General features: G+C 39.4%; 2 protein-coding genes across 3 annotated transcripts in view; both read right to left on the bottom strand.

Annotated features, from left to right (window-relative positions):
* The window catches only part of RIF1 (replication timing regulatory factor 1), a 46,297-nt gene extending 41,137 nt beyond the window's left edge, over positions 1–5,160 (bottom strand). For both annotated transcript variants that reach the window (XM_014054702.2, XM_014054701.2), the window contains exon 1: positions 4,949–5,160. In XM_014054702.2, the coding sequence (XP_013910177.2) occupies positions 4,949–5,052 (104 nt within the window). In that variant the 5' untranslated portion in view covers positions 5,053–5,160. The remainder of the gene's footprint in view (positions 1–4,948) is intronic.
* A 3,425-nt stretch (positions 5,161–8,585) lies between these two features.
* The window catches only part of TNFAIP6 (TNF alpha induced protein 6), a 29,714-nt gene continuing 24,091 nt past the window's right edge, over positions 8,586–14,208 (bottom strand). Inside the window, exons 5-6 of the mRNA XM_014054700.2 lie at positions 11,136–11,176; positions 8,586–9,852 (exon numbers count right to left, since the gene is read on the bottom strand). Of these exons, the coding sequence (XP_013910175.2) occupies positions 9,704–9,852; positions 11,136–11,176 (190 nt within the window). The 3' untranslated portion in view covers positions 8,586–9,703. The remainder of the gene's footprint in view (positions 9,853–11,135; positions 11,177–14,208) is intronic.

The raw sequence follows: 14,208 nt of genomic DNA on the forward strand, positions 1-14,208 counted from the left end.
ATGGCGGTTGGGAGAAAAAATGGTTTGTCAGAATATAAAGTTATGACATGGTACAACAAATAATGGTGTAAACTACATTTAATCATATTTCCCTTTTTATCTCATGCTTTCAAGAAAGCAAATTGGAAGTCAGAACAAACAGTGAAAATTATTAAGATAAGCCAAAGCCAAGAAAGACAAAAATCCCAGAAAGGAGTTTAACAAGTAACTTAAAGAGAATAGTTAGAAGAGATATGCAGCAGTATTACAAAATCTGCAAATGGCAGTAAATTCATTTTAATTTTTAATAGTTATTGTTGATAAATAACACCCAATGAAAACTTTATTTAATTTTGTTGTACCATGTGCAATGACAATAACCAAGCTAACTAGCTATAGTGCTCCCTTGGAAGAATTATCAGGAAGCTTCAACTGATTTAGAATGCAGCAGCACTGGCAGTTATGTGTGCTCCTAATGGAACACACATTACATCTCCATACCAAGAGCTGCACTGACTACCAGTCTGATTTGGGTCCAATTCAAAGTGCTGTTTTTAACCCTTAAAGTTTTTTATGGCATGGGACCAAATGATCTGGATCCCATGGTTCACCTCTCCCAATTACATCAGCCTGTCTCATTAGATCTGGCAGAGAAGGCATGTTGTGGGCATACCATCTACCAGGAACCTACTTTTGGTAGGTCTCAGAAGGCAGGCCTTATCTGCTGTGGCACCCGCCCTATGGAATATTTCCCCCAACCCCTCAAGTGAGATTAGGTCTATCCCAGCTATCATTCAGACCTGGTTCTGTCAGCAAACCTGGGAACCCCAGGAAACTGGAAACCTTCTTAGGTTGATTTTTTTTAATCTCTCCACTTAAGTTTGTATGGTTTATATTTCTTAGTGTTTTTTTAAAAAATTAATGACTATTTTATGATTATTTTTATATTTATTCTGTCTACTGATTGTTGTATACTGCTCAGTGCCATTTCTTGCAAGACAGGCAGATATAAATCTGATTAATAAATAAATTCATCAGCCTTGAAACTCATCACAATTGGTACTCAATACATTTTGATGCAAAAACATTTTCCCGATACTCATCATTTGTTTGGTGCTCAATGCACAAACTAGAGCCTATCAGTGTTGGCTGCCTTGTGACTCACTACATTATTCCTTACGGGGAAAAAATGCTTAGTACTCATCGCACCTTCTGGAATAAATTAATGATGAGTACCAAGATACCACGGTATAAAGAAAATATATTTTGGGGCCCTTCAAAAATTTTAAAAATGGGAAGAGATCTTAAGAGAAAAACATTTAAGAAACCCTCACCCTACACACAATCCTACTCACAAGAACCTCTTGTATCCTATAGGATATGACGTTAGATCGGTAGGCCCAGTCATTACCAAATTGGAAAGCTACAGGATGGAATACCAATTGAAATATGGCAAGCAACACAAGGAAAATCAGTCAAGGTCTAACCAAACTATGCCATTAAATTGCAGAATGACACAGTAGCCAACAAATTGGAAGTCACTCAAAAGTCCAAGAAATGAGAGACAAGAGTGTGTGCACAAAAGGAACTTCAGAGTATGCAAACTATCATTCTTTTCCCCCCCTAGACTCCTGTAATATGCTCTAATGGGTGTTATCATAAAAGAGGACCTGACCTGGGGGCACTAACATTGCAGCAGTGGTCAAAAGGGCCCAGCACAGATTATACTACCTGAGACTTCTCAGGAAACAACTCAATGAAAAACTGCTGGTGACCTTCTATCGCTGCACCATAGAGTATTTTAACTTACTGCATCTGTGTATGGTTTGCCAATTGCACAGTGGCAGATAGGACAACACTCCAGAGGGTCAATGTCATTGCCCAGAGGATCATTGGTTGCCCTCTCTTCTCTTTGGAATAGTTTTATAACTCCTGCTGCCTTAAGAAAGTTTAAAACATTCTTAAAGATCCATCTCATCCTGGGCATCTTTTTTTTTTGAACTATTACCATCCGGCAGATGGTACAGGATAATTAAAAAACAAGAACAAATAGACTGAAAAACAGCTTCTATCCCATGGCAGTAACCATATTGAATTTTATGGTATAGTGCAATATCGGGTTTTCAATTTTAATTATATAAAAAGGATATATGTTTGTGTTTTTATTTTTATAGTTATAATATGAACTGAAGACAACATTTAATTTCATTGTACCATGTGCAATGACAATAAAGTAAACCAACTAACTAGCTATAGTGCTCCCTTGGAAGAATTATCAGGAAGCTTCAACTGATTTAGAATGCAGCAGCACTGGCAGTTATGTGTGCTCCTAATGGAACACACATTACCTCTCCATACCAAGAGCTGCAATGACTACCAGTTTGGGTTCATTTCAAAGTGCTGGTTTTAACCCTTAATGTCCTTTATGCCATGGGACCAGATAATCTGGACCCCATGGCTTCATCTTTTCCAATTACATCAGCCTGTCTCATTAGATCTGGCAGAGAAGGCATGTTGTGGGCACCATCTACCAAGATCTGCTTTTGGTAGATCCCAGAAAGCAGGCCTTATCTGCTGTGGCGCCTGCCCTATGGAATACACCCCCCCCCCCAGTCAGATTAGATCTACCCCAGTTATCATTCAGACCTGGTTGTGTCAGCAAACCTGGGAACCCCAGGAAACTGGAAACATTCTTAGGTTGATTTTTTAATCTCTCCACTTAGTTTTTATGGTTTATATTTATATAAACCATACAGACTAAGAAAATGGTTTGTATGGTTTATATAAACATAAAATATAGAAAAAAGGGATGAAAAAAGATGAGCATGGTTTTAAAACTGGAGAAATAAGTATCAATTCTATGTGCACTGCTGATGGTACTAATAATGCAAAGAATCTCCAAACTCTAGTAAGTAGTTAAGGAACAGAGTAAAAAAATGGAATTAAAATTAAAGACACCAAACTAATAACAGGTACAACAATCAGCTTTAGAATTGGAAATGAAGATACAAGTAGATTTGTATAGTGACTGCCTATTTCACATTCAGTTCTGATTGTGATGAAAAAAGTAACATTGTGACCAATGCTTGCATTTATAACCTTTGAAGGTCTACAAAGCAAAGCTGAAGGAAAAGCACAATTGTGGTTTCACTTAGTGACCTTAGCAACTTTGCTTTACAGAATAACAGAGTTGGAGGGGACCTTTGAGGTCTTCTAATCAGATTCCCAGCTCAAGCAGAAAACTCTACAATTTTGCCCAATTTTTTCTTTAAAACCTCCAGTGTTGGCGCACCCACACCTTCTGGTTGAAACAGATTGTTTCTAACTGTCAGGAAATTTCTCCTTAGGTCTAAGTTGCTTCTCTCCTTGATTAGTTTCCATCCATTGCTTCTTGTCCTGCCTTCAGGTGCTTTGGAGAATTTACCATCAAGTTGCTAGCCCCAAATTGTGGTCACTAAATGAGGACTATCTATACTAACGTGATGGATAAGCTTGTCTTTTAAGATCAATTAGCAACAATACAGAAATCAGCAGCCAAGAAACACTTCTAAATTCAGCTCTTGGTAGAGTAGCCATGAAGACCTTGGAAAAGATATTCAGATGCTGGGAGCTATCTGTATCTTCAAAGATCAGAACTGTGCAGTTCTGGAAGCAAAAGTTGGATTTTGAAGAATGAAGAACTTTTGTGTGGGAGAAGGCTCCTGAGTGTACCTTGGATAGGAAAGAAAAAAAACTCCTCCAAAATAAATGCAGCACAGAATAGATCAACCCAGAGTTTTCATTACACCACCTATGATCAAATTGTTATATTCTGAATACATTGTGTAAAGGCCTAGTTTCCTCGATAAGTTTGCAGTGCTGGGAAAGTGGAAGGAAAAAGTAAGAGGATGACCAGCATCAAAACAGATGGACTCAATGACATTGGTGATGGGTACGCCATTGGAAAACCTGAAGAACTAGATTGGAACAGATTGTCCTGGGGGAAAATCTATGGAATCTACTGGATGGCACATATAATCAATGGCACCTAATTTTTTTTTAAGGTGTAGTGGGATTTGGAACTAATGCCTTTTCCCCAACCATTATCAGAATATTTTTTTGCCTCCCTTCATGCAACAAACAAAATTTTCCCCAAAACAAGCCCCCCATCAAAGCTTCACCAGTCAAATTGTGATGGGGGGGGGACTAATTCAAATGAGAACCATCAGTGTGTCAGAAAACTTCCTGCAACAGTATCCCCCCCAACCTCCCCCCTCTTTTTTTTACAAAAAAAAAAAGCACAGAATCCCTGCTGGCACATTTAAAACGTAATTTTTTTTAAAAAGAGATAAGAGAAAGCATGTGAATTATGGGACCTTTTCAACCCAAGACTGAGAAGGCAGGGGGGGAAATCTTCACTCTAGCCCCCTTTCTTCACTCTAACCCCCTTTTTCATCATCATCATCATCATATTTTTTTTAAAAAAGAAAACCAATTTCCGAAGAGGGCATTGGGCAATCAAAAGAAATCCTAGGTGGCGATGTCGCAGGAAGCAGCATAGCTTCAGGATGCTGCGCTGCAATAGGAAGAGACTCTCGGTAACCCCATTGGAATCGGCAAAGGGGTGTCTGGATTACACGAGTGGATGGATGGATGGAATAGATAGATAGATAGATAGATAGATAGATAGATAGATAGATAGATAGATAGATAGATAGATAGATAGATAGATAGATAGATAGATAGATAGATGATAGATAGATAGAGGTAGGTAGGTAAGTAGGTAGGTAAGCAAGCAGGTAGGCAGACAGGCTTCTCGGACAGTCCGCAGGGGCGCCAAGAATAACGCCGCCCCCTAAACAAACTTGCTTTTGGTTTTGTTTCCTTTTAAATATCCTGTCCGCGGCTGGCCGGACTGTCGCGGCTGGGCACGTCTCTCGCATCCCACAGCGGAGAGAGGGAGCACACGGAAGTCATGGTCGGCACTCACTTCGTGAGGGTCAGCCACGCGTCTGTCAACACCCCCGGAGAGGCGCTGGGGTCCTCGAGGGTCTCCAGTAGGGCCCGCATGCTTGAACCGTCGCAGGGTCCCATCGCGGACTAACGGCTCGAGGACGGAGGGGGGGGGAGGATAAACGGTTGCGAAAGTTGCCGCCCCCCGTTCTCGAACGCGGTTCCCGCGCTCGCGTTCCTCTTCTCCCGGGCTAAGATGGCGAAGCGCGGGAGCCGGAGCCTTGGGGGGCCGCTCTTGTCCAATCAAGGCGCGGAAAGAGCGCGAGGAGGCGGGGCGGGGCGAGGACTTGAGTGGCCGAGCGCCGAGAGGCCGAGCGCGGAGAGTGTCTCAGCTCTTCTTGCCCCGCCCTCGGGAGAGTGCGGAATCATCGATCGATAGATCGTCTGTCCCGTCCCCCCCCCGCGCCCCCTTTCCTCTTTTCCCCCTCTACTGGAATCAAAAGCGTTGCGGATCGCAGTTTTCTCTGCCGAGGGCAAACGGCTGCGTGCAAAAGGCAGCCGGGTCGTTGATCTACAATGCCCGTCGTTGCTTGTCTTCTCTCTGTTATGGATCGAGGCAATCAGGTGCTCGTGTTTGGAAAGCATTTTGCACGTCGCAAAGGCGCCCAACTGGAGTGGGCAATCCTACACAGAGATACTCTGCTCATTCATTGCCTTGTACACAAACTGATATTGCAACCCACGCTCATTTTATGACTCAACTCCATTCAGTAAAATCGGGAGAACTTTCTCCAAAATAAGCCCCCAGACTAAGGTTTGAATGCTTTTGGAACGCATGAATTGGTAGAATCAGACCGTGACTTTGGTCTAAGCCGGAAAAACTTGAGTTTAATGCCTCCAATTCAAAAGCAAACAGGGTTAATTAAGCAAATCGTGCTTTAGTGTAGTTGGCATAAAATCAAACTTTAAGATGACTTTAGGTAGGTTAAAAGGTTGTTAAATCTATGCATCAATTTTACATCTAAATGAGCTAGCGCACGAACTTGGCACCAGTCACTTCATTCACTGAGTGACCATAATGTAGAAGTTTCGGGTTTTTTTCTTTTAGCAAATCGAAATTATGGGAAACATTTACTGGATTTGATTAAAATGGAGTGTCAGCTCAGCTCAGAGCTCAAACATGTTTTGCACCTAAAACTGTACTTCAGTCCAAATCCAATTTGAGTGGTTGGAGGGTGATCAGAATTGTGGAGTTGATTCTGTTGAAAACTTCAAATGAGTAAAAAGTGTGCACAAGCAGGATTTGGCAATTTTGATTTGAAGGTTCTAAGAATGATTGGATACAGCCTTGTAAACTTGACCGCAGCTCCTTACACAGATCTTAATTAAATGCATATCTGTGCAGTGTTCATCATGATCACAGTTCAAAGTAAAATGTATTTATATTACCAAGGTGGAAAATAAATAAATGTAGGTTGAGTGGTTGGCATCTTGGTGTTCTGTGTCCTTGCTTTTTTAATCAGAGGAGGTAACATCATCAGAGCATGGAGAAGTCAAGTTTGTTGCCTGTTTTTAAGAGGTAGTTTGCCTTTCAGCCTTGGTTGGGGTATTGTTCCTCTTTATCTAGTACTGATTCCTGCTTATCTGGTTGTTGAATACTGTAAGAAGCCTGTAATTAAAAAGGCTGTGATTAGGAGTGACCCTCACTGAGCAGTTTATAGATGAAGCTTTTCTCAATTTGCCTTTTAATGGCTGATTTGTCATAGTGCCAAGTTTCTAGGAATTGTTGCATTTTTGTATCTGACTTTTCTATAGCTTCTATTTTTAAAAATGTCTATCACGTGTGCTCTTTTGCTTGTTTTTATTCATAATGTCTGGCTTAGCTCAAAACTAAAAAATACCTAGTTGTTAAACAGAAAAAGAAAAAAAACTGGAAAACTAGTTGGACAAGTAGAGGTGATATAGTGTTTTTTGCTTTCCACATGTTTTCTTAGCTTAAGAGTCTTAGCTTCTAGAACAATTAAGAATTGGGACTATAATGCAAAGGAATGGAGTAGACAATTTATGTGAAGACCCCAGCCTTCTGAGATTGGCATCCTAAGAGAGTCATTGGGAATTGGATGGCATACAAGTTTAAATAAATTATTATCCTGGCTAGTTGCAGAGTCAGTCAGATATAGATAGGATTGGCATTTTTATCCACTTGTTGAGTCCTATTATTAATATACAGAGAAATGGGCTGAATTGGTGTTATTTAGAGATGTTTTTCATTCTTTGCTCTTTGTATTTTCAATTTGAAAAAACTCTAATTCTTGAGCCTGGATTTACAAGCATCACTAAACGCAAATTGCCTAATATTTTAGGCTTGATATGCTGCTAGAACCCATCTAGTCTAGTTAATTTGTGAAACTCTTCTGTGAACCCAAAATATTGGGCTAATCAGCAGACTTGTATGAAGCCTTCTTCTTTGTCCTCTTCATGATACAGAGGCTGTACAGTTTTTGTGGTGGGGAGAAGTACCTGCCTCATCAAGATATTTCCTGTTGCCTCTAGCACGCCCTGCAGCAGTTTCAGCAGCTAAAGAGGCTTTTAATGCATTTGCATAGTTATCTCTTTGCATAGCTGACTAGAAAATATTTATCTGAAGGCTGTCAGCAAAACCCCAAAACCATGAATGGCAGAAAAGGAGAGTGAGTGTTTGATTCTTGCCTGTCAAATCATATTTTTAGTGTGGATAGCCATAGCTTCTGAGTATGCATAGGAATCTTGTCAAGTCTACTAAACTGCCAACATGGTAAAGTTAAGCATAATAATCCACCAGTTTTCTTTTAGAGTGTTTGTTTGCTTCAATCAACAGATTGAAAGACTATTTTGAAGCTTTGGGCAACGCTATTAATTGGTCAAATTATGGTAATGCTGATGTGAGAACATAATTACCCTTCCATCCTATTTCCCTCTGTGTCTCATCTATATAAATGCTAGTGGTACTTTGGATGCTGCTCTTTGAAACCGCTAGATGGCAGAATTTAATTAGCATCTTCAAATAATCTATGGATTTAATTCTTATATGTGCTAGTCAGAGAGTAAAATCTGCTGTTTCACAAGAACATATGAAGCCTCAATTTCTCTCTCTCACTCTCTCTCTCTCTCACACAGAGAGACAGACAGACACACACACACAAACAGAGAGAGAGAGAGAGAGAGAGAGAGAGAGAGAGAGAGAGAGAGAGAGAGAGAGAGAGAGAGAGAGAGAGAATGGTAGGCTTATGACTAGTTCAGACTCTCATTTAGTGAATTTTCTATCTGATCCCCTTGAAATGTTCGATAAAATGAAATAGTTCAGACAAGACACTTATATTTACATTAATTTTAAGATAGATTATAGAAATTTCTACAATGACATCCTAGGGATCTTGTAAGACTTGAAAGCAAACCTCAGAAAACATTTAACAATAAAATTAAAAATAAAACATCATTGTAAATTTGAAGGCAGGCCCGTAGGTTTTCCAACACTCAATTGCTGAGTAAAAGGTGACTTGTCTAATATTTGTATATTGCATTATACAAACTCAACTAATCAATACAGGGATTTATCTAATGTATTGTACTGCCTTTTTCATATCCGTTGATCTAAGACATAGTCTGAATTAAGGAAAACTTCTTGAGCTAATCATACTCTAACAGTCTAGGAAAGAGGCTGTGGCAAACTTCTTCTGACATCTTGCCAAGAAAATGCAGGGACCTGTCCAGGCAGCCATCAGGAGTCAACACTGACTTGAAGTCACCCTTCACCTTCAATAATAATAAGCAAGCAAACAGATGTTGTGAGGTCTGCCTCCTCCTCCTCAGATAAATTAAAAGACCCCCAAAGGTATTCCTTTCAAGAAGTCTTAAATATTTATTACCTCAGCTTCTTAATAATACATCAAATGCAGGGTAGTTTTTAGAGAAAATTTGTGAGTGAATACTTCTTCACAACCTTCTGGCTCAAGAAAATCCCTGCTGTATAACAACTAAAGGAATGACCACACAGGAGTTTTTTTAAAAATATAATTTTATTAAAAGATTTTAAAAAGATTAAAAACTAGTACAAACTAATGTAAAGTAAAAAGAAAAGAAAGAAAAAGTGAAAGCCAAAAGTGCAAGAAAAGAAAAAAGTAAAAGAGAAAAGTAAGAGAAAAAGATACAAAAAGTGGCTTCTGATGTTCTTTACAGCAGTTATATGTATAATTATAAATTTACTTCTTTCGCTAAAGTTACAAGTCTTTCTATAATTCTAATTATCAAAATCATAAATCCACGTTTTTCTGTTTTCTACAAAAAGTCCATCAAAGGTTTCCAGTTATATTTTTGCATTTCCATCTTAGGCTTTTGTAAAAAAGTTTTAAGAAAAATAAGATAAAAACTAATTCAAACTAACGTAAAGTAAAAAGAAAAAAAAAGAAAGCTAAAAAGTGCAAGAATGGAAAAAAGTACAAGAAACATAAAAGAGAAGAAAAATAAAAGCTACTACACAGGAGCTCTGAAGTAGAAAGGGAACATACTACTCAGTTGAGTATCACTCCCCCAGACCCTTGACTCAAAAGATTAAAAAGCAGATTCTGCAGTAACTGAAAAGAAGGGAGGGCTCAGCTCAGTTCAGCAGAAGGTACCTGGATTAATGGCTAAGAGGACAATACATTGGGAGGAGAGGCCAGAAATCATGGAAATGGGATCTTCTGGGAGAAAGTTAGCAACTTCCACAAGGTGTAGCATTTAAAGGCTTTTATCTTTTTTTCATTGCAAAATTCTTTTACACAATGCCAAATTTTCCTGGAAAATACTTTGTAGTCGCTTTGGGGTTTATAATCTTTTTAGTCGAGTTGATAGCAGTGTATTCAATCTGAAAGCCTCCTGCTGTCACTGAAGCATCGGACAAAAATTTCAGTGTCATGACATTTCCTGGAGTAAGAAAAAAAGAGACCATGTATGCATGGGAGAAAATATTGCCATTCTTTTTTTGTTTATACCAGGGGTAGTCAAGCTTTTTATACCTACTGCCCACTTTTGTATCTCTGTTAGTACTAACATTTTCTAACCCCCCACCAGTTCCACAGTAATGATGATTTATAAAGTAGGGAAGTAAATTTACTTTATAAAATTTATAAAGCAGAGTTACAGCAAACCCCCTACCGCCTACCATGAAAGCTGGAACGCCCACTAGTGGGCGGTAGGGACCATGTTGACTACCACTGGTTTATACAAACAATGGAAACAGAAAGCTCTGGCATTTTTGGATTTAAAAGAAAAGTATAAAAAAAATTTCTTCAGGGTTCTTAACAGATCTTTCATTAGTACTTGGATGGTATACCATCAGCAAATCACAGAGGTTGGGTGCCAGATTTAAAAGTTGGGGTGAGGGAAAATCTGAAGAATGTTTATCTGACAAAATGATTAAATTTAGTGGTGTCTTTTCTATCTTTAGGTAGGGCTATATGTAGGGCTACCAACTTGCTGCTGAAAACATCCATTAGAGCAGTGTTTTTCAACCTTTTTTGTGCAAAGGCACACTTTTTTCATGAAAAAAATCACGAGGCACACCACCATTAGAAAATGTTAAAAAAAATTAACTCTGTGCCTATATTGACTATATATAAAGTAATTCTCCCACGGCACACCTTACACTATGTCACGGCACACTAGTGTGTCACGGCACAGTGGTTGAAAAACACTGCATTAGAGGGCAATAAGGGAATGTTTGCTGCCATCTGGTGATCATTGTGGGTTTTGAAGAATTAGGAAGAGTATTGACACTTGAACTTTGAAATTGAAGGATCCTGAGAATACCACGGACAGCCAAGAAAACAACAAATGGATCATTGAACAAATCAACCCATAATTATCTTCAAGGCACAAATGACCAGCCACCGATGACCTTACTTTGGGCATATTATGGGAATACTTATCTCTGGAGAAGACTATAATGCTGGGAAAGGTGGAAAGATAAGAAGAGGATGACCAGCAGCAAGGTGGATGGATTCAGTTACAGTAATAATGAATGTGGTGATGGAAGACCTGAAAGTCCAAATCAGAGATAGATCATCATGGAGAAAACCTATAATGACTTGATAGCCCATAATCAAGTGATCATTCAGCTTATTGCAACTCAGATTTCATGGCTTCTAGCTCTTTGAATCTGAGAGGAAAATGTTATATTGTAATTTCATCTCTGATCATTGTATTACCTGTGCTTACGACACTATCTGGTAGTTCATCTCCACAGTATCTGAAAAACAACATTATAAGTCAGTCAAATAGCAGTGACATGTTTATTACTCCCCTCCAAATCAAATGGCAAATGAGGCAAATGGGTGTTTGTTTTGGATTTTGCAACAGCATTGGGTTTTTGTAAAGCAATGTTTGGCAGCCTTTTTGTGAATGGTCAGGCCCACTCAACATTCATTTTGTGGGCATGAATACAACATATTTTCAAATGCGGTTGCCAAAGAGTTAGCTCCCCTCACACAGGGAGGCTTTGATCCTTTAATGTTCAAGAAGTGAGTATATATGGTATTTTCTCCATTATTTTCTTAATCCTGAATATTGTACGCGCAGATAAATTTTCAATTACTAGAAGTCTCAAAATTATTTTTTTTAAGTGAAAGAAGGCAAGGGAGGATGTTATCTCAAACTTTAGGCTTTTTATTAGCATTTTAAAAGATAATACCATATCACTTTTAACAGGGCAGTCTAGGCCTCTTAATTTTAAGCAATTAAAATGTTTTTCTCTCTTCAGTCAAGGCCATTTCTTTGGTATGTGATAATTTGCCTTTTCAGCAACAACACAATAAGAGAGCTATATGCTTAAAGTCCTTGAATACAATAGCTAGTTTTAAGAAAGATGTAGTCCAGCTGGGAAAGAGTAATGCAAACCATACATTTACCATTTACTGAATGTCGTCTAAAATCCATGTTTTCTGTTGATCAAGTCTCACATATAAGCAATGTCTTTATTGTTTGAGCACTTGCTTTCTGATGTATCCTATTCTAAAGGTATGTATCTGTACCCTATGAAAAGGAAAACCCCTCCCCTTAATAAAGGGTTTTTGCTTTGTCCAAATTACTCTGTGATTTGTGTTTTTGGCTGGGCAAAGAAACCCCTTTGCCAAGGTAAAAATCTCTTAAATTCAGTTCCAAGCCAAAGTTGGGGTGCTATTAATTGCCCTAAAGTTGGATGGACAGGCCACTTATCCCTCAGAGTAGTTGTGGGAAAAATAGGAGGAAAGAATATTAGGTATGTACCTTGACTTATTTATACAAATAATAAAGATGGGATATACATAAATGTGTGTCAGATATAAACAGGAAGAACTTTGATTGTACCATTGGGATCCACCATCTTTACTTTTTGTCAATACCCTCTATATGGCGTCCCCAACTCCCGAGCCGCAGCCAACTACCGGACTGTGGCCTCTTCAAAGCCAGACCATGGGAGAAATGGGCAAGCACGTATGTAAAGTTTTGCTTGTACGAGTGTAGGATGTTAGCACTTGTGTGCAAAGCACAACTGCCCTCTGCTCGCATGAGTGGAGCGTCACGCATGAGTGCAAGCATCCTCCGCTCGTGCGCAAAACTCCATTCTCATGAGTGGAGGGTGTGGGCACCTTCTGCTCGCACACACAGAGATGTGCATGTGCATGTGCCCCTGCCATTCCCCCCCTCCCCCCCTCTGTGCTGGGTCACCAGGCTGGAAAGTTTGGGGACGCTTGCCTTACAGGCATCCCTGGAAAATTCTTTTAATATGTTTTACTCCCATTGAATAATGTACTTTTTAAAACATTTGTGTATTACATATCCATACATATTTGTAACCAGATATGTTTGAGAGAATGAGAGAAAAAGAAACCCTAGGTCCAGAATTTTTCAAATCCAGCTTCTGGAGAAGTAAAGTAGAAACACAATCAGCAAGCTCAGTTACAGTACTTCTTGTCTGAAAAACAATCTTTATGGGCAGAAATCCAAGGACTTTCTCAGTAAAGTAGCTCCAAGCGCTACATGGTATGTTTATCGTAACATGTCAGAATATATCAAAAATCACATTGGACTGAATCAGAAGCAGGTCTGACAGAATACATTCTGCTCCCCAGAGGATAAATCAGCAGAATGGAAAAGTCCATAAGAATGATAATAAACTTGACACTTTTCCCACTGGTGTTACTCCGATGCCTGCATTCTCAAGAAAGCATTTAAAGAAAGGAAAGTCATAAAGCAGTAATAGAGACCGTATCTAAAGAGCTACCCCATCCCACCATGTCTGGCCAATAAAACTAGAGTCTAAAATTAATATTCCCTTGAGCCACAAATTGGCATTTCCTCCTGAGCATGCAGTGACTCAGTGGCTAAGACATTGAGCTTGTCGATCAGAAATGTTGGTAGTCGGCAGTTTGAATCCCTAGTGCCACGTAACGGAGTGAGCTCCCGTTACTTATCCCAGCTTCTGCCAACTAGCAGTTTGAAAACATGTAAAAATGCAAGTAGAAAAATAGGAAACACCTTTGGTGGGAAGGTAACAGCATTCCATGTGTCTTTGGCATTTAGTCATGACGGGCACATGACCACAGAGACATCTTTGGACAGTGCTGGCTCTTTGGCTTTGAAACAGAGATGAGCACCGCCCCCTAGAGTTGGGAACGACTAGCACATATGTGCGAGGGGAACCTTTACCTGAGAATGCCCACAAGAGAAGGGACTAATTTCCCTTATTTTCCATTTTTGTTGGGGTGAGACATGAAATACTGGGGGGAAAGGCTTTCCAGTAATCATTGCTGAGATAAGGAAAGTTAAGAAAATTCCATGGAAGAAGATTAGTTAAGGCAAAGATCTTTGGATGTTTCAAACTTCATCTGCCATAGTCCTTTGTCGCTGTCATTCTGCATGGAGCTGAAAAGTATTTTTAAAAACCCGGAGATTCCTATTGGAATCAGGAACACTTCTCAGTGAACGGTAACGGAAAAGGAATGAGAGGGGAAATAGTTTGGAAAGATGAGAGAATCAGGACTGAGAGGAGATTGATTGGAATAACAGCTTCCTCTAAGCAAGTGTCATGGGTTTGGGAGATGGTGAGGACAAGGGTCTAAGATGAGTTCCCCTGGGAAAGGGACAAAGAAGGAGTGGGTGGAAAAAAGAAGGAAAAAGTGTCTGGCTATTAGCATTCCTTTGGCACTTATTAGCTTGGCTTGTACTTATATATGCTTATTAGCTTGGCTTCTGTGTGTGTAAGCATGATACATAATCCTTTGAGACTGGGTGGAATAAAAA

Source organism: Thamnophis sirtalis, unplaced genomic scaffold (genome assembly GCF_051295495.1).
Source record: "Thamnophis sirtalis isolate CommonGarterSnake01/CBP01778 unplaced genomic scaffold, rThaSir2_p1.2 scaffold_1, whole genome shotgun sequence".
Lineage (NCBI taxonomy): Eukaryota > Metazoa > Chordata > Lepidosauria > Squamata > Natricidae > Thamnophis > Thamnophis sirtalis.